The sequence below is a fragment of the Hippocampus bargibanti genome, linkage group LG03 (assembly GCF_051943395.1).
Source record: "Hippocampus bargibanti isolate YZ-2025 linkage group LG03, ASM5194339v1, whole genome shotgun sequence".
NCBI classification, from domain to species: Eukaryota; Metazoa; Chordata; class Actinopteri; order Syngnathiformes; family Syngnathidae; genus Hippocampus; species Hippocampus bargibanti.
The window spans coordinates 22,430,408-22,455,699 of NC_142736.1; the positions used below are offsets into that span (position 1 = coordinate 22,430,408).

The 25,292-nt window shown below is 40.3% G+C and overlaps 2 protein-coding genes across 9 annotated transcripts in view; one reads left to right on the forward strand and one right to left on the reverse strand.

Moving 5' to 3' along the window:
- dbndd1 (dysbindin domain containing 1) lies at positions 1-19,161 on the reverse strand. Of its 2 annotated transcripts, XM_088992624.1 has the most exons (5): positions 19,050-19,161; positions 18,602-18,954; positions 13,837-14,022; positions 7,043-7,180; positions 1-1,207 (listed from the first exon to the last, which is right to left on the reverse strand). In XM_088992624.1, exons 1-5 carry the CDS (start codon positions 19,085-19,087, stop codon positions 1,050-1,052), a joined length of 873 nt encoding a protein of 290 aa, XP_088848750.1. In that variant the 5' UTR covers positions 19,088-19,161; the 3' UTR covers positions 1-1,049. The 2 variants fall into 2 exon arrangements, with proteins under 2 accessions (XP_088848750.1, XP_088848751.1); XM_088992625.1 differs by lacking the exon at positions 19,050-19,161 and having other exon boundaries at positions 18,602-19,009.
- mthfsd (methenyltetrahydrofolate synthetase domain containing) overlaps positions 17,482-25,292 on the forward strand; it is a 13,106-nt gene continuing 5,295 nt past the window's right edge. Inside the window, exons 1-6 of one of the 7 annotated variants that reach the window (XM_088992615.1) lie at positions 20,131-20,378; positions 20,471-20,574; positions 21,081-21,173; positions 21,248-21,361; positions 22,155-22,268; positions 22,359-22,449. In XM_088992615.1, coding sequence (XP_088848741.1) covers positions 20,351-20,378; positions 20,471-20,574; positions 21,081-21,173; positions 21,248-21,361; positions 22,155-22,268; positions 22,359-22,449 — 544 coding nt within the window. In that variant the 5' untranslated portion in view covers positions 20,131-20,350. Of the gene's footprint in view, positions 17,741-20,130; positions 20,379-20,470; positions 20,575-21,080; positions 21,195-21,247; positions 21,362-22,154; positions 22,269-22,358; positions 22,450-25,292 lie in introns of those variants that run through there. The other 6 variants (XM_088992608.1, XM_088992612.1, XM_088992610.1 and 3 more) reach the window with 6 other exon arrangements.

The following is a 25,292-nucleotide window of genomic DNA, read 5'->3' on the forward strand; positions in this document are numbered from 1 at the left end:
CAGTTTTCAAGCTCTTTAATTTTTCCTCCCACAGTCACATCATGATTGTTGACCATCGCTCCAGGTATAGATGAGCTAAATTGATTCCAAACATGGATGTCATTTATGCTTGTTGTTGTGTTTAACATGTGTTGGCACGTTCTTGTGTATGGCATTCATGCAAATTCACGTACAGTAAGTTCAACATTTTCCTTCGTCCTTTGTTTTGACTCGACTTTGGAGGAGCAATGTAAATTAGAAGATAGTCATTACCTTGAAATATAAAGAAAACGACTACCATATTTTGCGCACTGTAAGGTGCACCTAAAAGCATTACATTTTCTCAAAAGCTGACAGTGTACTTGATTATCTGATGTGCCTTATATACTGTACTTATGGATCAATATTCTTATTGCTTGGATGTAGTACTGTAAATGTGCTTTGTTATAGCTGCAGCGGTTGTGAAAGCTCTATAAAACTAAAGCTGTATTGTATTCCTTTAAACATAATGTGTCTGAGAGTTTTGAAAGGGCTTATCAATAAAATGTATTATTATTATAACTTATCTAATGGATACATAATGGAACTGCGGCCACAATTGTAGCTTCAATCCGATGCGCCTTATAATGCGGTGCGCCCTATATATGAAAATAGTGTTAAAACGGGCCATTCATTGAAGATGTGCCTTATACTCTGTAGCACCTTACAGTGGGGGAAAATATGGTACTTGTCAAAGACAAAAGGATCGTAATGGATTCAGGCAATTGTCATTACAGCACACCACACGCTTCCTTGTCTCTTAACGGGGCATCAAACTGGTACTGTTCCTCCTCTGTCTGTCACTTCACCACAAAGCTTCAAATCTTCAGAGTGAAATGAGACGAGAGCTAAGTAAGAAGTGTGTGTGTACGCGTGTGTGCACAGAACATGTTTAGAACACTGCAAAGTGCTCAGAGTTCAACATGAACTCATGTGTTCATCAGCGCCACAACACATTGTCAGTGGCCCAGTGGAACTCAGGTGCTGGCTGTCCACTCTGAGCTTCATTTCACGCCCTGTCACATGCCATGTCAAGGTTGCTTTGGCCTCTCCACCTTCATGAAGGGCTCTGCCGTGGTGTCCGAGTCACTGTGATGCTTCCTCTCTCGTGGCCGCTCCACCTTGCTGCAGCGTGTCCACGAGGGAGAACGCATGTAGCCTCCTTTGCCCAGGACGACCTGCTGCGAACCTGACACATTAGAAAATGGCACACATTTTATTCACCATTAAATTTCTCATACTATTGAAATGCGTTCATATACACCTCTGAAATAAGTTTTTCAAATTTCCCACCCCCACTTGTGTACACAACTGAGGTTCTCACACAAGACTGATTTATTTTACTCACACAAAACAAGAATACACATGCTTACCATAGATGTTTTCTCTGCTTCCTTATCTTACTAAAATGATCTCACACAAACCAGATTTTATTTTCTTTTTCTCATCAAAATGTTTGAAAATGGAAGCTTTTAGGATATAGTGGGGGGAAAAAAATAAAAACAATATATTTTCTGTAGTTTGTATGATTCAGTGGTATGTGTGATTATTTCAGTATTGCGTGAGTCTTACAGTAAAGTGCGACATTTCAGTTGATGAAAAAAGTTTATGTAGAGTGTGACTTTCAGTCATGTGTAGGAAAGCATTTCAGTGATCTGTGTGAGATCATTTCAGGAATAATATTTAGTTGAATGAATGCGCTTTTCAGTGGTGTGAGATCTTTTCAGGAGTGCTGTTTCAAATGTTTTCGATGGTGGGTGAGAGAGACTCAGTTGTGTGGATGGGAGCAATTCCGTTGTGCTGTGAGAAGTTTTCCTGAAATTGTTGTTAAATCACTTTGGTGAAGCACATATTTGTGTCCATCTGTACTGTACTGTAATTTGCATTGTTTCTTTTATTGGCCTCTTCATTTGGCACATGTCAAATTCCCATGGCAATACACCACATCTGTCCACAGTGTCATTGACCACAACATTTGGGAGTCCTCGGAGAAGACACTAAAAAGGAATATCCACATAGTGAGGCAGACTGGCTAACCGTTTTGAGCCTCATAAAATTAGTCTACTGAAGAAATATAAATGTTGGAAGCATTAATGCCGTTTTAAAAGCATATTGTGATCACTACTGTAGGGGTTTAGCCATTCCTCTTCTTTGCCACCGGGTGGCATTGTCCAACCTTTGGGAAACAAAATGAAAGTCATTGCTGGTCTGTTCATTGGAAGATTTCTGATTGCTCTCTCCTCAGTGGACAGTTCTCCCCACTGCTGGTTCATAGATTTCCCCAGAGCCACAGCACATCCTCACGTATTCAACACATACAGAGTAAGAAAGAGGGGGGCGATGGATGAGTATTGATCTAGTATTAATGGCTTCTCCACATGACGACAATTAGAAGTACAGTGATCTGATCACAGCCGTTCAACCAACACTTTCCTCTCCATCCACCACAAAATTATATATATATATATATATATATATATATATATATATATATATATATATATATATATATATACAGTAAAGTCTCGTTATATCGATATATATATCGATATATCGATATAACGAGACTTTACTGTATACAGTAAAGTCACGTTATATCGATATTCAAGGGAGTCCGAAAAAATAACGATATAACCGGGACTATCGATATATCCGACCCTGTTTGCATGTAATTTTCTCCGTGCGTGCATAGAAATAGTATCGATATAACCGGGACTATCGATATATCCGATATCGATATAACGAGACTTTACTGTATATATATATATATATATATATATATATATATATATATATATATATATATATATATATATATATATATATATATATATATATATATATATATATAATTATAATTGGGACAACATATGAGCTGTTAAGGTATTTTTCATCAAGCAAAATTAGTAAAATTGTTTGTTTCCATCAGAGAAATTATGAATTATTTAGGGTCCCATATTTAGCATTGAACCAAGAATCTCCTTGGACCATGATGTTTGCAGATGACATTGTGATCTGTAGCGAGAACAGGGAACAGGTGGCGGAGAAACTAGAGATGTGGAGATATGCCCTGGAAAGGAGAGGAATGAAGATCAGTCGCAGCAAGACGGAATATATGTGTGTGAATGAGAGGTATCCAAGTGCAAGAGTGATGCTACAGGGTGAAGAGATAAAGAAGATGGATGATTTTAAGTACTTGGGGTCAACTGTCCAGAGCAATGGAGAGTGTGGAAAAGAGGTGAAGAAGCGTGTCCAGGCAGGCTGGAGCGGCTGGAGAAAAATGTCAGGTGTGATGTGTGATAGAAGGCTTAGAGCTAGGAAGAAAGGAAAAGTGTATAAAACAGTGGTGAGACCAGCCATGATGTTTGGGCTGGAGACAGTGCCACTGAAGAAAAGACAGGAAGCAGAGCTGGAGGTAGCAGAGCTGAAGATGTTGAGTTTTTCTTTGGGAGTGACCTGGTTGGATAGAATCAGGAATGAGTACATTAGAGGGACAACTCATATTAGAGGCTTTGGAGAGAAAGTCAGAGAGGCCAGACTGAGATGGTTTGGACATGTCCAGAGGAGAGAGAGTGACTATATCGGGAGAAGGATGCTGAGCCTTGAACTGCCAGGCAGGAGACCGAGAGGAAGACCAAAGAGGAGGTTTATGGATGTGGTCAAAGAGGACATGAAGGTAGCTGGTGTGAGAGAAGAGGATGCACAAAACCGGGATAGATGGAGGACATTGATTCACTGTGGCGACCCCTGAAGGGAAAAGCCGAAAGGAAAAGAAGAAGAAGATTTAGCATTGAACCCACTCACCCATCCACCCTCTCCAGAATTTAAATCCGTCACATGGCCTTAGACCAGCTACACAAACTCAGGGAGTGGTCACTAAATTGGTTCCATAACACCAATATGACAACAGTTCAAATGACTTAGTTGATTTTCAACTTAAAATATGTTAAGAAATTCCGTGGTGTGCTCAGAAAGTCTTCCAATGACTTTCGGAACATTTTCTTTATCAGCATTCTTTTTAAAAACTTAGACCATGTTTACTAAGTCATTGAAGGAGGGAATGGAAATAAATGTGGGAGGTGAAACATCAAGACTAACTTAGCGACTGAATCTTTGTGATGTACGTGTGTGGGAGGGGGTGTGGGGCAAACTGGTAAACGTCAGTGACATTTGGGAGCCCAATTACAAAGAAAAAGGACACATCAAAACTCAGAATATCATAGGCTTCTGATAAGAAATGAACATTGGGAGTTATTTAAAGGGCTGACCTATCTATCCTTTAAAAAAGTGGCTGTTAGGAGGTTGGCATTTGAACTAGGTCAAGTGTTCTTGTTTGTCTGACTTCCCTTTCACATAATTTGGAATAACATTGATTAATTCAGTAAGCCAGAGTGCCCACTTGAGTTTTTTATTTTTACTTATTCTCTATTATTATTTTTTTGCAAAAAAATGTCATTGCCTTTAACGTTCATCGGTCACAATTAACTTTGGAAAACTTTTTGGGAAAGAATGAACTCGTGTGATTCCGACCTCCCTGCCTTGTCCACACTTGTTTTTTTTGTCTTTAATTCTCTCCATCACACAACCACTACCAATGTTCATCTGCAGTGGATGTTGTATAACACATTAAAAAGGCTACAGATGGCCCACTGGGAAATACCTCACACTTAACAAACATCACAATAATGCATAACAAAACAACTCAGGAAAATTGTGAGAAAAATTCCCTTTTTTGTTACTCTGTGAACATCCTTAAATAAACACTGGTCATAAAACGTATAACAACCTCAAAGGCCAAGTTTCTCAGCCTATAAATTGGGCGCTCGGCTTGCTAAAGTCCCAGACTGTAAGAAACACTTTGACGCCGCGAACGAGACACTGTCACGTCAAAGCCAAAAGGTGAGCAGTGCTGCAGTGCTTGCACAAATTAGTAATAATGATATCATAATAATACTAGTACTAGCTAGCGCTGAACAAACTAGCCACAACCGCCATCACTGTGCTTGGCTGAGGTGACAAAAGTACTTAGTACTCCACAGTCATCCGCCTCAGCAAAAACGAAACAAAAAAAGAAAGATCAGACATGGAAACCCGCTGTGGTTGTGGAAGCTACATTCGTGAATCCCACTCCAGTCCTCTAGGTGGCAGTAATGTTACAATCAAAATCTGAATGCACATCTTCCATTTGTCGTCAATAGTATTTTATTTTATTTTTAGTCTTTCCAATGCCAATAAACATTTTCACCTCTTAATTTTACATCATGATCGAGAAGTGGTCGAGGGAGGTTGCTGGGTGTCAACAGCAGGCCTGAGTTCACTGTCTGCATACTGGATGGGGCATCCAGGTCATGAATAAAACATAGGCCACATTTTCGCCTCCTTTAGAAAAATGAGGATGATCTTTTCACGCACCCGCTGCTGTGAAGCCCAAGCAAGATGGTCTCCCATGCACCTTTCCCCATCATGCATATGCATGAAGCCGGGAGGAATGATTCCCTCTTATCCTGCTCATTACATGGAGGAGTTATTTCGGTGTCACTGATGGATACAACACACCCGTATCATTTCATAGGATTGTCGATGAGTCCTTGAGGTGGGGATGCCTCCTCATGTTTTTTCAATCTTTCAAGCACAGTGATACCTCAGCTTACGAACTTAATTGGTTGCCAGAAAGTGTGTGTAAGGTGAAAAGTGTGTCTTCCAAACATTAATTTCCCATAGGAAACCATTAAAAATTAGAATAATCCGTTTCCAGGTCCCCATAAAACATAACTTTCTACTAAATAAGCCTTAAAACTACACAAACTAGACATGATTTTATGTATAATAAATGTGCTAATGTATTGTAACTAAAGAAATAAACTGTACTATATAATAAAGTCGTTTTATTTACCTTTGTGATGGTCGTTGATCTAGTTGCCTCTTGATGATATCCAAGTGAAGTTGTCGTGCTTTCTCGGCGATAATACCCTCACACACTATCCCCTACTAGCTATTTTCAACCTCTTCTATTGCCTGAGACCGTTGCTTAGACAACACAAAACACCCTTTGCCACATGTAGCAATGGTCGACTTAGCATACTGGTACTGGGACGCTAAGTCACACAAAGTCTCGATGATCTCCTTCTTCTGCTCAACCGTAATTTTGTTTTGTGTCCTCTTCGGCCAAACACTAGCCTGTGGTGAGGTCTTTTTCGGTCCCATAATAGCAAACGTGATAACTCCTTGATAACAAACCACGTTGGCATTCAGAGAAAGGGTGTGTGGAAAAGTACTCCGGCAGCCACGGTGGCACTGTCCGGTCGTGTGGTTTGGTGTTCTTCCGCCGAAAATTAGTCCGCCAGCTATTGTGGCGCTCCGTGTGTTTCTTGAAAACTAGTTCGTATGCCAAGATTATATTCTTGCGGATGTAATGTTTATAAGGCGAAAGGTTTGTGAGCTAAAGCGTTCGTAAACCGAGTTATCACTGTATTCTAAATAATAATAATAATAATAATAATAATAATAATAATAATAATAATACTTTATAAGCGCCTTTCAAAACTCTCAATGTCACTTTACAGTCACAGGAAAAGTTTTTCTTTGAGTAAGCAGCGGCAGTCACACGCGCCAGTGTTCACTCAACCCGGAAGTAACTCAAATAGAAAGCGAGCTAGCTATCTTATAGATAGCTAATAGAAACTGTCATCATCTTGTTTTAAGAAATTTGTCGGTACAATATAACTGGCACAGTATGACTTCTCAGTGTCAAGAATTCCCATAAACGCTATTTGGTCTTTTGTTTCTCGTAGCATCATGATATTTATTCTCTCCTGCCACATAGCTACCTAATTTGGAACCATAAAACGAAATTTTTATCATACTATGTTTAACACTGCTGTCAGCAGCCAGGTCAGCACAATCAATGAGAATCTGTTCTCGATTGCCTTCTTTTAAATAGTAAGACAACCAGCAAATTATCACACTTCAAACTTATGGAGCATATCATCTAGTCATGTGATTTGTTGCTTTGTTTGTTCCCCACCTGGTGGACATTCATTGTGGTTCTCCTCATCAGAGTCAGCAAAGACTTCCGCTAACTCCTGGTCCGACATGTCGGTCAGCTCGGTCAGATCCAGGAGGTCAAAGTGGACTTCTAAAGAGGACACGCTGCTCAGAGGTTCTAGAGGTGACAAAGAAACAATCATTAGCACATGTAACTGGCGCTGATATTCAGTCATCGGTTGCCATGACAATAAAAATATCATTTATTTGGTCTTGTTGTTTTGTAAAGGTGTTTAATTTTTGTATGTGAATCTTCATAGTTATGTTTTTCTTAAAATCCTCCTCAATACTGTATTTGGAATATTTTGTCATGGATCACTTCCAGTTCTGTGAAATCGCTCGAAAGAGACAGAACAAGAGAAAATGTGAAAGAGAGAGAGAGAGGTAGACACAGTCTATTCAACATCATTAAAGTGTCTACTTTCGGTTTACAAGGTGCACACGGTACGTTATTCATTTGCTTCTTTCCTGTATGTATTGTCGAACAGATTGCAATCATGTTGATTGTTGTTTTAAATGTCTTATAGTTTTAACGGTGTTCCACAACAAACGTTTTGGACATCAGTATGAAGCGTGATCCTTGACCAGGGTAGATACAGCACATTGGCAAAACTAATGATTCCAACCTTGACTCTCAAAATGGACCTAGAAAGTCCCTTCTGCATTTTTCTATATTCAAATGTATGTTTTAGAAGGTTTAAACAGTCCCTCAAAGCAAAAAAAAAAATATAATTTCTCGTAGATATTAAAGTTAGTTCACTACACACTGACTGCAAATGTCATATATCTTTTATCCCACCGGTTTTATGCATCTGTTGGAGTTATTTTTGACAATTGTATACTTCCAACAACCATTTTTTTGGTGAGGGGAAGAACGAGCGATTTAACCCTTTTGAGGTGAGCTAGAACAAAAACACATCACCAGCCGTCAATAACTTTCTGACCCGATCTGGAGTGTGTTGATGTCCCTCTTAGCTGTGTGCTTAATAGCTCAACAAGAAAAACGTCCAGAGGACGTGCCAAGGCAGATGGTAGCCAGTCTGTGTTTCCACGCAAATCAGCCTGCCTGCCAAATCTGGATTAAAGCCTTCACAGACTTGTGTGGGCAATAAAAATACTTGTGCAACAAGGCGTTATCGTTCCCATTTCCAGGCGGCTCATAATTGCAGCAATGTTACAAGAAAAAGAGATAACGAACATGACAACAGATGCATGACAACTGTGGGATGAAGGAAAACAAGGTGGTAGCTCTCTCATTTGGCTTTTCGGTCTGTGTGACGATACACAGGGAACTTTTATTACATTCTGATATTCTCGTCTCCTCACTCATAAAATATTGCAATGTTGAGCTTGTGATCAGTCCCGTGTGCTTCAGCCCAGACTTGAGAATGCCAAGTAGTGACGGCCACAATGAGGCAGACTACACGTGGAGATGAAACAAAGATGAAAGGGGATGGCATGCTGGATAAAATGAAGTGTAAATGGGGGTAGTGATGAAAATGACATAGGAATGATGGGAATGCAACCATTTTTTTCTTCTCCTGCCTCCTTTTGTGCATTGCTTGGTTGTTATTTCTTTCTTTTTTTTTAATCCTTCCCTTGATTCCTTCCCTCCCGTCTTACCCTTAAATAATGTATCACAAGGCTTTCTCCTCCAGACAGAAAAATGGCCTCTTTGTTGTGTGTGTTTGCATGTGTGTGTGTGCGTGCTCACGTAAGAAATGACACACGATGTAAAGCTGTAGTCGCCTGCAGTCAAATGGGGGTGTGACACATTTCCACAATTGCCAGCGTTTCTTTGATCCCACACTCTAATCAATATTCATGTTTTTTAATGTATGTCACGAAATGCCTCCCAGTTCTCTAAAATATAATGCCGCTTGGTTTTTATCCAAAAATTCACACTAAGGAAAACCATATTGATCCATTAAGTTCAGTGTTTTAATATTTATTACAGCATGGATGATCCCAGAGGAGCCGTGAATAGTCAAGCTCTTGGAAAGCCACTTGCTTCTTTCTTTCGTGGTCCAACCATTCTGAGAGGTCATCAATTTCCCGTAGAACAACCACTCATTCAGTGGTGCCTTGACGTACAAGTGACCCGACTGACAAGCCGGTAATTTTAGAACTGATGGCCAACTTTAAGGAGCACAGATTTGAGGTACAAGTGCTATGGTGGCTCAACTCGCATCACAACAAGCAGTACTTTGGCAGATCAAAATTTCTTCAGAAATTAGCCTTCATGTAGTTTAATGCCACTCCCAGTTGATGTTTACCATCAATCTAAAGTCTAAACATAAAGAGAATTACAAGTTGTGTATTACAAGCAACCACTAAGCTAATGCTTGCAGTATGTTAGGTTAATGCTTTATGGGAAATACCACAGATGGGTTCACAAATACCATATGGCAATGTGATCACCTTTGAAGAAATTGAAAACATACGGTGGAACAATGCAGAGAAAAACAATTTAACAGTGGCGGACCGTCGAGGCCTGCAAAGCCTTCTCTGCTTGTCTAAAAATATCGGAATCATGGACTGATGTGAATAATATTTTGTCCAGGAATTCTTATAAAATAATTCCAAATTTTCTTTCAGCTTCCTTTCATTACTTTTACCCTGTTGCACTGATAGAAGATGTGTGTTTTCATATTTAAGCATTCAACCAATTACATTTCAGCCATCATTTGTTAGTCGCTCATGACAAGAGCATACTGGCCAGAGCTAGCACACTGTATCGCTCGTGAATTGCATAAGCAAATATGTTGTGTTGATTTGATAGCAGTTTTGTCAACCCACAATGATTGAAGGAGGAGAAGAAATGAATTTGGTTGGAGATTTACTGTCAAAGCCGTTTTCAAGAAGGACTTTTCAAGAAAAGATGGCCATCATTAAGAAAGTTCGGACAGTTATTTCCTGGTTAATGTTACTCTCTACTGGACTTGTGTCATGATCTGGTTGGCGACCAACGGGGGGCGCTGTCGGCCCCGTCTGCACCTGCACAGGTGCTGGTCGTCCCGATCAGATTGGCGACCAACGGGTAGCGACGTCAGCCTTGCCTGCAGCCTCGCAGGTGCTGGTCGTTTTAATCACTGACACTTAAAAGGACACCCGGCACGACCATCCGGTGTCGGTTCATTGTTTGCTGCATGTTTGTTTGCTGCTTTGTCTGCAATCGCATGCATTGTATGCTGTGCATTCGTTTGTTTAACCTTGGCGGACTTTTACACTTGGTTTTCTTTTGATACTTTGTATTTTTTCTGTTCAGTTGATTTTGATGTTTTACATTTTGTTCCTGCTGACCTTTAATTTAATACAATTTGTCAAACAACCTCCTGCTCACTCCTGCCTGCTTTTCGGGATCCGTACCCGCCATCACCACCTCACAAAACGTGACAACTTGTAAATCACAGAACACGTTTTTCAGTCAGGATTGATTCAGATGAAGCACTACTGAAGGCCTAGCAGTGAAATCCACGGGCTGCCACTGCAATTTAACAGGCATATATTTTTTTTATCATTGGTGAAAAAGCATTGGATTTTTTTTTTATATTTGCTTGCACTATAGTATTATTCTGCCACTGATAGCTAAGTCACACACACTATCCGCACTGACTTAATTAGTAGTGCAATATAGTGTAAGTGTGCGCTATTTTCTTCATTTAAAATGCATTACAATTTGTTGTTTCTTTGGAGAGGTAGAATATCATCTTAGCATGATGAATCATTTCAAGGAGGATATATGATTTGAGATGTTTTGTCCGAAATGGAGTTGCTGATGATGGAGTGATGCGCTCGCCTGACCTTTATGCAGTAAGCATGGGATTGGATCCCACTCAGTGATGATGTGTATGTGGGTGCGAATGGTTGTTTGCCTCGATACGTGCTCTGCGACTGACTGGTGACCAGTTTAGGATGTAGCCTGCCTTTCGCTCATAGTCAGCTGAAATAGGCTCTTGCAACTCCCCACAAGCGAACCATCCGTTTATCTGCGGATGACTGTGGCACAAGTAAAGTTTGTTTTTTATTATTGAATCGACGTGCCTCCAGGCATGCACGGTGAGTTGTGCTTGCCTGCCAGGTGGCAAGGTCAGCCAGTGGGTCATAGACATTAGCTTCTGGATGAGCTGTCCCACTGAAAAACGGTTTACTTAGTGAAGCAGATAAAAGCTGCCTTGTCACATGTAGCCCCAGCATTCAGCGCAGTGCTGCACCAATGCACAATGAGGCCCTTCAGCATTCTGGCCTGTGCTACGGCCATCTTCAACATTGTGGGATCAGAATACTGAAAAGGGGCTTAATTAAAGGGCTGACAGGGATCTTTTGATAAAACAGTACTTTATGACTCCGAATTACGTTTTACAGCTTTAAAATGTAAGTTAGTGGTACATTTGAAACAGTGATATGAGGTTATTGAAACCCAGACTCTTTCCATAATTTATTCCTTCTCGCCTTATTTATTATGATTTACACTTTGTGTTGATTGGGTATCTTGCTCAAGTAATTATCCATCCATAATTAAATTAGAACGAAGGGATGCATTGCAGACATGCCCGTAATAGGTGATAATGCAATCTCAAGAGACCAGATAATTACCATTTGTATCCCTCCCACATGCTTTAATCACATGTAATCACATTTTATGAGAAATAACAGACCAGCATTTCCAACTGGATTGAAACCGAGAGGTATTTCTTGCCTGCTGATTAGTGCAAAGGGCTACCAGTTTGATGCACACTTGCGAAATAACACATTTACTCAAATGACTTTTAATCATACAGTATGTTATCATATGTTATTGTTCTTCATTTATGTCCATGATTTGTCATGTTATTTAGGAAAGAGATAAGTACTTACCATTTATTTCTTGAAATCTCTCCCAGTGTTTATATTTTCAAATTATCCCTCTGACAACTTCTCGAAAAAATAATGGCCCATTGATGGTGAGCTATTTTTACAACAATGCGGGGGATTACTCATTTAGTCCTTAGGGGCTCTCAAGAGGCACCGAGGTTGATGGGGGACAGTGTTAGACTATTATATAGTTTCACTTTTATGTGAGAAGACTTCTGGCTCACACAAAAAAAGATAAAAAGCGTGCTTGCTTCAAGCCGTCTCTCACTCCTGCTTAAATTTGGCTATAAAACAAACACACACAGGATATTTTAAGATGAAAATGCTGAACCAAAACATATACAGTAATTTCATGTGGTTACAGATTTCTATCTAGAAGAAAACACATAGTACATTTACAGTAGCTATAAAAAGGCTACTGGAATTGTGCATAAATGATAATTAGAAACCTTCAAGCAACAACTACATTAATATACATACAAACACAACACCCTACTTTACTCGCAGTCATATACAGTATTCTCACTGTTCTGTGCAAAACAACAGTAACTTGATTAGGGACCCTCCCAACCTCTTCATCTTGCATCTAACAATGCTGCATCTTCATCTAGTAGAGCTCAGTGCTGCCAGACATTTTGTGGCACAACATGGTACTGCAAATCCAAATATGGTACTGCAACTATCACACTCTCCACGCTTAAAGGACAACTGACGTCACTTGATTGTTTTTTAACTGACATCAGAAAAACGTTTTATAGCATCTAAAATACCCAAAACACGCAGTATGATATTTTTATTCAAATGCAAAACACCAACAAAAATGACTTAAAGTGTCCAAAATCTGCAAAAAAATGAGCTGCGAATTAGGCATTTTCAGAAAGTCCCGCCCCCAGTTCGTGACGTCATGCCTAGACGTCATGCATTGCTAGACGTCTTGGCGTCTTGCATCAAAACAATGGCTTCAGATTCGGAGAATATGCTTTCTTGTTACACATCCAGTTATGAATATGATTCAAATAGTTGTGAAGAGGAAAGCATACATGTTTGTAATCGATTAAATAATTTATTTGTGCCATTTTGAGGCAACATTGGGGGGAAATCTCTCACCCAAATCAAGAGGCACAAAATGTAAACCTCTTGTGGCAACCTCCGTTACCACAGGCTGATAAATTCCTTATATGGCGCTTGGACGCCCTCTTCTGGCCTTCTGGCGGCTTTTGGGTGCAACACGAGGTCCTCAGACCAAACAAGTACAGCAAAATATATTGACGTGATGGAAGGACTGCTACAATGCGTCTTTATTACGGTCAGGGGCGGTCCTTTAGTGACGTCACGTACGGACTCGTCACCAACTCAAAAACAAGACTTCCTGAATATTCAGCGCGAGTCTTAAAACGTAAAATATAGCTATATGCGGTGGAATCTTTTTAAAATACACTCAGTAGAAGTCATTTGAAGCCATTTTACAATTTACGGACACAACTTGTCCGGAGACGTCGGTTGTCCTTTAAAAAAATATTCTAACCTAATTTAATATACCTTAGACTCTCTTCTTTCATGAAAAAAAAACAAATTCATTCCTAAATTATATTGATCTGGAGTTATATGAGCTTGAAATGAGGGTGGCTGTCAAAAATACAATGCAATACATTCATATTGGTTTATATGGCGTTTTAACAACAGCTGAAGCTGGAATAAAGCGCTAACATGGAAAAATATGAAACGCTACACCCTTGCGGAAAAGAAAAACCATTGCCAGGGGCCATGGCCAGCGCTTTATCGGCACCCAAGCCTGAAATAAAACGAACAAATTTGGGAATGCCGCTCTACATTCATATTTTCAATTCCCAAATAAATTTGTGAATGGCAGTAAATGAGTTAAAAAGCCCTCCCCCCCACACACACACATCCCCAACTCACGTCTTTTCTCCGAGATGTGCAGCAAGCTGGCGGTGGGTCTTGTCCAGCCGCCCTCCTCCTCGTCCTCGTCCTCCTCTTCCTCCTCCCCTTCCTCATCCTTGCCTGCAGCATGCTGTTGGAAGTGCTCCTGAGAGAGCTTGCCAGAACTGGAGGGCTTTAGCAGCTTCTGGATGGTTTTACCGGGCTCTAATGGAGCACAAACAATGAAAGGATTTGTTAGGTGATCGGTGTTCTCTTCTTAAATTCATTATGTGACTAGAGGAACAAAAGGCTATGCACTGTATATTATAGCTTACACTGGATCACTCTTAATTCAGCCCAACAATTCCATCAGAAACATCCACCTTTTAACAACAAAATTAACCATATTAAATGTACCACATAGTACTCATATCATGATCTGGTTGGCGACCAACGGGTGGCGCTGTCCGCCCCGCCTGCACCTGCACAGGTGCTGGTCGTCCCGATCAGTGGCGGACTGCCACGTTCGGATTGGCAACAAACGGGTAGCGACGTCAGCCCTGCCTGCAGCCTCGCAGCTGCTGGTCGTTTTAATCAGAGACACTTAAAAGGACTCCCGGCACGACCATCCGGTGTCGGTTCATTGTTTGTTGCATGCTTTGTCTGCAATCGCATGCATTGTATGCTGTGCATGTGTTTGTTTAACCTTGGCGGACTGTTACACTTGGTTTTCTTTTGATACTTTTTTCTGTTCAGATCATTTTGATGTTTCACATTTTGTTCCTGCTGACTTTTATTTTAATAGCATTTGTCAAACAACCTCCTGCTCCCTCCTGCCTGCTTTTTGGGATCCGCACCCGCCATCACCACCTCGCAAAACGTGACAACTCAATGACACCTTCACAGTAATATCTTAAAAAAAAATGAAAACCGGCAGGTTTGCAGCACCAGTGTATATTATTTTTTTTCTATGTGACACAAACAGTAGCAGCTGCTTGATGGGCACTGCCAGATGATCGTTTCAGTTTCTATTCTTCAATTTTCTTCTCTTTCTGAAGAAGTGAACACGGTGCATTCCGCACTTGTTGAAATTATTGATTGATTTCCCCTGAGAGGCCCAACCGTGTCACGACTTCTGTTCGATTTAAATGGCCCCTCAATATTACGACCACAAATTGGATTCGATTTCTGTCTTCACCCTATCATTAAGTGATGGTACTTCAAGGAGGAGTCATATCAATGATGACTTCAACCGACCGTAGTTCTCTAGGTATGGAATTTTTTTTTTCATTGTTATTGAACCCTTTCAGCAACAACGGTTATGACAGTGGACATCTTATCATGTGATCAAGTTACAGGTTATTATTGGTGCATGAAAGGGTAAATACTAAAATCTTCAGGATGAAGAGCATCACTCATGTCACTCAACTCTGTTGCATCTCAGGCTGACACTGACACCGACTGCAGCTGAGAAGAGCATCCGGCTTTGTCGATTGTTATGAAAATGCAGGGTCGTATTTTCGGAGAAAGGTGCGTGTCTAGTCAGCCCAAAAATTGTCTGCTGTACCTTCATTTTTGGTTTAAGGGTTGAAGTTGACCAGCCAAATGGCCACTTTGGATTGCATTGGATTTACCTTTATTAGTCTCACTGGAGAAATTTACATTTCACAGCAGCAAAGTTATGAAAGGAAGATGAAAGGAATGAAAGAAGTAGAAAAACAAAATACACGAGCAGCTGGAAAGGCAGCCACTCTCGCCGCGCCATCTTGAAGTCAAAAGAACAACAAAAATAATTTGCAGTGGCCAGCTTGTCATCATCCCAAATTGAGATCTTATTGCAGTTCATCATATACATACTTTGCATGTGGTGGTCTATAAAGATTCATATCAAATCATCTTTTATTGGAGAGACACACACCTCTTATTACGAGAAGAGATTTTTAATGTTGTTCATGGTGAGGACAAAAAGCATATTATTACAGGGACCTTGAGGTAGGCGTCTAGGATATAGAATATATGAATATATAGAGAGTACAGGCAAACTGACATCACAACACCTGCTGAATCTGCTTTTCAAGCTAGAGAAAACAACTTCGGTCACTCATGTTTGTTGTCAAGGTATTCTTTTCTATGATTCAAAGTGATAGATGGTGATTGGTGAGGGACGGGGGAAAATGAGGAAGCCAAGGAGAATGATGTGCTGTATGCTTGCCAAAGCTCGAGCCAAGTGTCTGCGATCAATCAATCAATTTCCGTTGACCACAAACAGTCGGATTTTCGTTAATACATTTCATAAATGATTTGAAAGAAATGCAAAATCAATTTCACCTCGACACTCACTCGATAATTCTTTTGATACACCTGAGCAATTTAACTAATTCACTGCCATTCCTGAATTTGTTCAGGTTTTGGTTTGTTTTGCATGGGGAGAGGATCAAGCTCCGGTCAGACCTCTGGCAATGTTTTCCCTCCCACGACGGGGCAGCATTCACCTTTTGGACATCCGCCCACATTTCAAGCTCAGATAACTCCAGACCCATATAACTTAGGAATTACGTTTTTATGGGTGAAAGAAGAGAGTATAAGGTTTGCTAGGCTGCATTGAATGTTGATTTAGTCCAAAAACTCAATGTTCTGTGGGTCCTGGAATTCGAGTAACAATGACAAAAATGCTGGCACTGGAGTGGACACATTTTTTCACATCGTCTGGCAGTGAATCAGAATCAGAATCAGAAAACCTTTATTTGTCCCACAATGAGGAAATTTGCAGTCCACAGCAGCAATTTGAGGTAATAAAAACTGCACTCCATCAGACTGAGAGGTGCTTCCCGTAATTTTCTGAAAATCAGACTTTCTCGCAAATAACACAATAACATTTTTGTCTTTGCAGAAGCACATTCAAATGATGCAGCTCATATGCAACATTCCAATAGATAAGCCACTTAGCAGTTTTTTTGACGACGATACTAGTGCAGCGTGTTCTACCAGAAACAAATTCCTTGTATGTTCTACATACTTGGCAATAAAGATGATTCTGATTCTGATTCTGATTCTGATGTACCTAATGAATTGGCCTATAAGTGAAGAGTAGCTGGTAGCTGCGGGTGTTTTACTGCTGTCACAGCTGAACTGCTTGTGACTTGCTCTTGGGTGGATTGGTTTTACTTTTTTCTTATTGAATTTAATCTACATTAATGAATGAACGGGTCATCATTAAGTATACAATAACAATGTAACTAATAAGTTGAAGGTTCTCTTGGCCGGCTGTTTTCAGCTGATGCTGAAAAAAACAGCTCGGACTTGGGTTGTGCAAATATCATTCAAAGTCAAAGCACATTCTGACACTGATATAGACTCTAGTATTGAAGCCAGTTATGCAGTCAAATTCCCGTTTTGTATACCGGATGCATTTATCTGAACCACTAATACTCACAATTGATATCAGAATCTGTACAGCCCTATTTAAAAACAAGCATTTTTGGAATAAATAAAACCAAAATAAACGATACCAAAATATTTTCAAACATTCATGCTTTTATAAGTTATTCAACACAATACAATAAATTTGTTTTCTTCAAGCTGGGAAGCTAAGAGCCTATGTTAGGAAATTGTACAAGTCGGCACACCCAACTGGGATGCAGCTGTGTTGACAATGAACGGACCACATTCACACGCTTGTTAAATGGGAGGCAGCTGACTCCTGCCACAGTGTCATCATTATAAGTGCTTCTGATTAATTCAAAATTCATTTCAGCTATGTTTTACTTTTCTGAGTGTGAAGCAGAAGCCTCAGTGTTTTGTGCTGTGACATAGTTTAAAATAGTAATGAGAGGATGAAAACGTTACACAGCATAAAATCAGGATCCTACTGAAAATCAAAAAATAGAAAAAGGAAGAACCGCTGGGAACAGGTGAAAGCTACAGGTCTTTATGGGACAAGATGGTAAGTGTGTGCTAACACCAGTTTAAGATGAATTTGGATGTGTTTGGCTCATTCTGAACATCCTGGTTAGAATGTGCACACATTACTTCATTGTTTTACTAAAACCTATCCAATAGATTTATTTTAATTCATTTGTTCAACTGTGTTGTTCAGGTTATAGGTTACATTTATTTTTGTCTTATTTACATTACAAAATGTAAAGTCTTTTGACTTCAAGATGGCGCCGCGAGAGTGGCTGCCTTTCCAGCAGCTCCTGTATTTTGCTTTTCTACTTTCATTTCCTTCGTAATTTTGCTGCTGTGAAATGTAAATTTCTCCGCTGCGAGACTAATAAAGGCAAATCCAATCCAAGCCAAAATCATCTTGGTATTTGGACAGAAGTTGGTAGATTATTTTTTTAGATACACTGTTTCAAGTACCACCACCACAAAACTATCTGACGTTCGCATGAAAGTCAGGGTGCCTATTTTACACACCCTCAACAAGGCAATGTAGCATCGGGGTATTGTGAGGCTTCCTAACAACGGGCGTCCCTGGATAGCCTTCACACAAGGCATCAACTATTGTAGGCAGCAATTTGCCTCTCATCGGTTCGCTTTCTGCATGGTTGACCTATGGTGTGTCAACGTGAAAGGGGCCCTCTAATTCTGTAATGAGCTTGCAGCTTCAGAGTGGAACCTCAACGGTATGATGGAGACAATGAACACAGTGTGTTGGCTCTCTGCTGCCCTGCATGTGAACTAACTCTTTGTAAAAGGAGGATCCAGTATGTGCTCACACGGTGTAAAATGTCTACTCGCATGTAGAGGAACAAAAAAGCGTTAAAATCAATGTAAAGAAGATGCTAAATTGTGTTCTTACCTGGGCTGGGAGCCCCTCCCTGTGCCTCCATGCGGTTCAACCAAGAGTCTTGCTTGTTCACCACTCCAGCATCCGACAGCAGAGGAGACCAGTGGGGAGATCGAGGGGAGCGTGTGTGTGTGTGTGTGTGTGTGTGTGTGTGTGTGTGTGTGTGTGTGTGTGTGTGTGTGTGTGTGTGTGTGTGTGTGTGTGCGTGCGTGCGTGCGTGCGTGCGTGCGTGCGTGTGTGTGTGTGTGTGTGTGTGTGTGTGTGTGTGTGTGTGTGTGCGCGTGTGTTTGCGTGCGTGCGTGCGTGAGCGCGTGTGTGCGTGTGTGTACGCGTGTGTGTCAGTGCGTGCGTGTGAGCTTGCTCGCCTGCATGGAGAGGGCAGAGAGCGTGAAAGGTTTAACCTGAGCAAAATCTCAGTTCCGAGTGCACTTTCTCCTTTTTGCCCTATGTTGTCACATACATTAAACAAACAAGTGTAGTTGCCCGCACCGTCCACATGCCAAGAATGTCTATCACAGCCTCAGACAGAGGGTCCACCGCAGGGGAGTGAAATGAGGGTCCTGCAACAACCACATCACTGCAAATTCCTAAACTCACGGGTTTAGTAAACGCGGCATTGTGAGACTTTGCTTGACATGTTTTGAATCCACTGAGAGGGGGGGGGGGAGTTTGGCTCCCCGCCCAGACAAGGACAGTGAGGCAATGGGGGTGTCAGGGTGAGCCCTACCAGAGGGTGTCTGTGTGGCTATTAACGTGCTTGTAAAGGAAATGCATAAAGTGCCATGTACAAAAATGCAGAGCTATAGATTTTCAAGTAAACGTTGAAAAGTCAAGTACTGCACACCTGCAGCTGAATGGAAGATGTTACGTCTCGTGTGTGACGTCGTCAGCTGTTTTACTTTCAACAATTTAGATACAAACACGTGTTTTGTTATTAATATGGAGATAAATAACACATAACCCTTTGTAATTTGATGTTGCCCCCCCCCCTCCTAAAGCCACACCTTCGATAAACAAAGGGGCTCTGAGGGGATTTAGTGGTCGAGGTATCCCTCTTGTGGTCAAAACCTGTAGTTGCAGGATGACCATTTGGCGAGAAAGACGAATCACAGAGTGGCGGAAAATACAAGTTACGTAGAATTTTGTGATGTAGTTTATGTTGTACTATACCAGTATGATGTTGTGTATTATTTTGTTATAATTATTCATCCAACAGTGTGCAGTTAATGCGCATGGCAATTTGCAGAGGTGGCAAATTTCTCTGGTTAAAATAGAAATCCTTGATCTAAGTAAAATGTGCGTCTATTTTACAATTTTTCATGAAAGAAATATTAAATACAGACCGAGAGGCAAAAAAATTTAAAAAAAGTTTTGTGCTTTTATAAGTGCTCCCACAGTCCTGTTTAACAGACGCAATTGGATGACACTGTACTGCCTGGACTATCTGGCCGTCTATCATCTTTTCCTTTCGGCTTTTCCCTTCAGGGGTCGCCACAACGAATCAGTGTATCCACCTGGTTTGAATCGGATGTTGGTTAGGTTTATTATATAGGATATAACGTCCCTACTATTCGCGATCATATCGCGATTGACTTCTGGGCGTTCAAATGCCATTAAATTTTACCCTCCCCTGTCGCCGTACCGAGCATAAACATTGTCACGCAGCTGTTGCTGTCTTTTTACGTTACGTATAGATCTCACGTTTCGGCTCGCTTCGAAAGGAAAAGTCTTGTTGATCAACTATTTACAGCGTATACCACTATGGAGCCCCTCATAAAAATAAATCCAGGTCGGTTCAACGTGAAAATGAGTGTCGACGCCATCGCTATTGTAATCTGTTAGCAAATACCGCTACTGTACGTGCTTTTCCTCTCCATGCAGGAGCAACAAAATGGGACATTCGTCAAAAGATCTGGGACTACATCGAAGACAATAATTTGGCTAATTTCCCAAGGCCAGTTCACAACAGAATCCCTAATTTTAAGGCAAGATGAATCCAATTACACTAAATGGTTTTAAGAACCAATGTGTCACTCGTGAATTAACGTTTTCACGCATGTACGCAACTAAACTGCTTTCTGCTCTAGGCGTCAAAAACGTTGTGGAAGTATTCAAATCAACTAAATATGATATTATTTTAGTGGCCTGTGTGTGGCTTTCCTTGTGTTTTGACCGTCTGTCAGACAAGTCATCGTTCATTTCACCCATTTGACAGCTGCCTGTCAGTAACAGTCATTTAAATTTGTAGATGTTGGCGATGTGCAATATTGTTTTCAAATATCTGGTTAAAATATCAGATTACTTTGAAACGGTTGTTGTTATGTGTAATTAGGAGAAATTGGTCCTGATTTTTTTCAACAAACAACACGAAATCAATACTTGAGCAACTTCTATTATTTCAGATGGTGCATTCCTTTGGGCTACAATGAATCAGATCAACACAGCAATGTTTGCCACAGTGTTTTCTCCTGTCTTTTTATTTACTGGTCAGGATGCAGTTCAAGCATGCAACAGGCTCACAGTCCTGCAAGAGTTCAACTCCAGCCAGACAATCAAAATAAATCCTGACAGACCTCAGCAACATGCTCGCTTTGTCACACTGGAAGTAAGTTGCCCATTTGAATCAAGCTACGCTCCAATTTGATGTTTTCCTCCCAGGGGGCTTACACTGCCAGCCCTAAGGTGTCTGAGCTGGAAGCATTTTCCCAGACAACTGAGGTCAAGGTGGATCCTGATAAACCTCTCGAGGGGGCTCGACTCGCAGTGCTACAGGTGGACACACACGCCAAGAATCGGAAATTACTGCCAATGGTAGTTAGGGACATGAATTATGCCTACCCGTTGACCTCAGGTTTGGTCACGTTCAGAATGATGCCTGTGAATATTCACATTCATCAAATGTCACTTCATGCTTGGGGCACCGAGTCAATCTCAACTCAACTCTTCTGTTTTTTTAAAAGATGCATCGGCCTTTCATCCTTGCAGGTTTTTATCGTTAAAATACTCTCAATAAGGTATAGTTCGAACAACTACAAATGTTATATATATTTTTTTATGTAAAATGACAGACATGAATAAAGTACTGTAATTATATTAAAGACTCCTTTTTATACAGTTCAGTGGAATATTATGAGATGTACATGTCCCTGTGAGTGTATAAGTATCAGAAGGAACGCAGCATGCACATAATTGATTGACAGCCCAAGGTCAGATTCAGCAGATTCACACATTCCTGCATGTAGAAGGTGATCAGTCTTTTTTTTCATAATCATAAATCCTTTGTTTATATGCTTGATTATTTATTTTTGTCATTCAAATTTGGTAGTGTTTTGAACAACTCTTCAAATTCACAAGGCATTTGTGGAGTCACTTTATCGGCTCTTTCCCATTATTGTCACAGAAATGAGAATAGAACAAAAACAACATATTTGCACGCGTATCTGTTCAATGAATGTCCATTTGATAGGTCACACTAAGTCAGTTGCATTGTAACTTTTCTCCAACATGTTCATTGTGAGGTCTAAATAATGTTATATTTTATTTATTGATTTATTTTTTGTAACAGGCTCACAAAACTTTATTGGTCCCAACTCCTCGTCTTCGTTCTGGGCTTTTTAACAAGATAGTTCCTCCACCAGGGGCCAACAAAGAGCAGCTACGTATATGCTCTTCTTCCCAGGTTTGAGTCTCTGACTTTACCTTTTCTCGCATTATACCTCATAATCGCCCCATCAAGCCCACATTTTACTGAAGTGTTTCCCACCTGCAGGGCGTGAAAAAGTTCAGCGTGCCTATTGATCTGGATGCCAAAGTCAAGGTTGACCTCGTGGTTGTTGGCTCTGTGGCCGTGTCAGAGAAAGGTGACAACCTATATATATTTGTTTTATTACCCTCGACAAAAAGGTTTCTTCAGCCGTCATCTGTACTTCTTTGAAGGTGTCGGACGTTTCGCTTCTTATCCAAGAAACTTCGTCAGCAAACTAATGAAGTTTCTTGGATAAGAAGCGAAACGTCCGACACCTTCAAAGAAGTACAGATGACGGCTGAAGAAACCTTTTCATTGATGGACCACTCCTGTACGACTGAGAGCTTACACAGACGTTCTTATTACCCTGTAAAAGAAGTAAGTGTAATTCTTGGGAGGTATTAAGTTTGTCATAGGTGTGCCCTGAGCCTCTAACTGAAAGCTTGACTCTCAAGTGAAATGTTTGGCATTCCGATGCGTTACTCAACTCACGGTTGTTGTCATCTGTTCTAGTTGTATCTTGATATCTTTGCAATGGGGAAACCAGAAATTAAATGTTTCAGTCGCGTTCAGGAGAAATATTAGCTTTTTAATTTACAACAATCATGTGGCCACAGCATATCCACTGTACCCTGCAGCTCCAACGAAAGACAAATGTATTGGAGTAAGAACAGATGTAAGAGTTGATGCAAAATTCTTTAATCAGATCAATTTAGCTCCTTGTGGCGTCTGCCGCTTTTTGCGCGGTACATTGTTTTGCTCTTTTGGTTCAGCAGCCTGATCTATGGTAACTTTGACAAAACAGACGTTTGTAATAATACACACAAATTCCAAATGGCTCGATGTGGAGAAAGCCACCTGGTTTTCATTGAAGCAATAGTTGCATGCACGTTAGCTGAGGCCCCAGTGGACAGCAATTTATTCCAAGCTATTTTCATTATTCTAACTACCTTACAACCTCACCTTATGTCATTCCGATTAGATTCTATATACAGTAAAGTCTCGTTATATCGATATTCTCGGGAGTCGGAAAAAATATCGATCCTGCGGGCATGTAATTTTCTCTTTGAGTTCATAGAAATAGTATCGTAATAAGCAGTACTATCGATATAACCGATATCGATATAACGAGACTTTATGTATTATTAATTGTCTTCAAAAATGTTCCGCCAAAAAATTGGAAGTTGGGTTTTCTAGTCAATCAATTAAGTTGTATGTTAATGTCTACATATCAGTGGTGCCATGAAATAGGAGTTGAATTTATGATCATGTACGTGACTCAAGCCGTTCGAGTCTCAAAGTACACCGTTGCTGTGCCATTTAAATTCACGTCTGTTGTTTAATAACTTATCACAACACGACCTAGATGGTATTCCTTAGCCCACCCAGGGTGTTTCACATTATCTGTTAGCATTATGCTAAGTTAACTTAGGATAGCTTGTGTCTTTAGTATCCATGTCGTATATTTTAATGCTACCCAGTCAGCCAAAGTTTTCAGAATGATGAGCACTTGCTGTGTTGGTGTCGTCAACTACTGCTGGCTATTCACTGGTGGCAATATATAACAAAAATAATTACAAAAGTTAACATGATAATGTTATCTTAAACTACTGCTGGGCCTTGTGCTTACTCTTTAAGCATCTGTGTTTGCTTTTCTTGCCGCAATAAACCTCCTATTAAATAAAACCAGTGGCGGGCCGTGTATGTAACTTCTAGGCCTTCAGTGGTGCAACGTCTGGATCACGCAATAGCTGTGAGTGTGTGTGATTTAATACACGTCCACTAGAGGATGCTGTTGGCCAGAAAATAACTTGACTTGAAGAAACCTAAGAAATATGTCATGAAATTGTTCACATTTTTACGATGAACGTGTGGATTCATGATAATCTCCTAAAATTGCAATATTATTTGCTATGTTTGCTAGCTTCAGAGCTGTCCAACTTTTCTTAATGATGTCCATATATTCTTGAAAAGTCTGTCTCCAAAATGGCTTCAGTATATCTGCAATTAAATCCATTTCTTCTCCTCCTTCAACCATTGTAGGTTGACAAATCTGCTATTAAATCAACACAAAAATACTCATTACTGATACAAAGTGCTAGCTCTGGCCATTATGCGCTTATCACTCGCGGCTAGTGATACTATGATTGCAATCATGTGACTAGCCAATCTTAGTTTGCGAAAACTGTCATTTCCAGCGTGCCTTTGGTTGACAACTTGAAATCTGATTGGTTAAGGCAACAGTTTCATCGCCATTGATTTTTATGCTCCAGACCCTGCAGAACTGATTTTGTAGACATCCAGATGGATTTCTGACCCTGGTAACAAATGATTGGTTAAATGCTTAAATACGAAAACACACTCTGGAAGCAACACAACAAGGGAAAGGTAATGAAAGGAAGCTGAAATTGGAATTATTTAATACAGTAAAGTCTCGTTATATCGATATTCTCGGGAGTCAGAAAAAATATCGATATAACCGGACTATCGATATATCCGATCCTGTGCCAAACTGCATTAACAAAAGCCACCAAAAGAGGGCAGCCAAGCGCCATATAAGAAACGGAGCTGGTCATGAGCTCCCATTTTGTGCCTCTTTTTTTTGGGAGGGGTGAGAGATGTTCCCCCAATGTTGTCTCAAAATGGCACATATAATTCTTTAATGATTGCAAACATGTATGCTTTCATCTTCAGAACTACAGTGTATTTGAATCATATTCATAACTGGATGTGTAACAAGAAAGCATATTATCTGAATCTGAAGCCATTGTTTGGATTCACAAGCAATGCAAGACGTCTTGGCGTGAAGTCATTTTTATTGGTGTTTTGCATTTGAATAAAAAGTGACATCGGTTGTCCTTTAATACACAGTATGGAATGTAGAGTAATTTTCAAAATTATCACGTTTCAGCAGACAAAACAAGAAACATTGTTGCAAAAAATGATTGCATTCATATA

Excerpts from the sequence above, each read along its gene's own strand:
- dbndd1 (XM_088992624.1), bottom strand. The coding sequence starts at position 19,087 with ATGTGGACGGTGCGGGCAACTACACTTGTTTGTTTAAT. Across the intron at positions 18,955-19,049 it reads ACTACACTTGTTTGTTTAAT|GCGAGCAAGCTCACACGCAC; the intron begins GTATGTGACAAC and ends CTCTCCATGCAG. Across the intron at positions 1,208-7,042 it reads CCACAATGAATGTCCACCAG|GTTCGCAGCAGGTCGTCCTG; the intron begins GTGGGGAACAAA and ends CTAATGTGTCAG.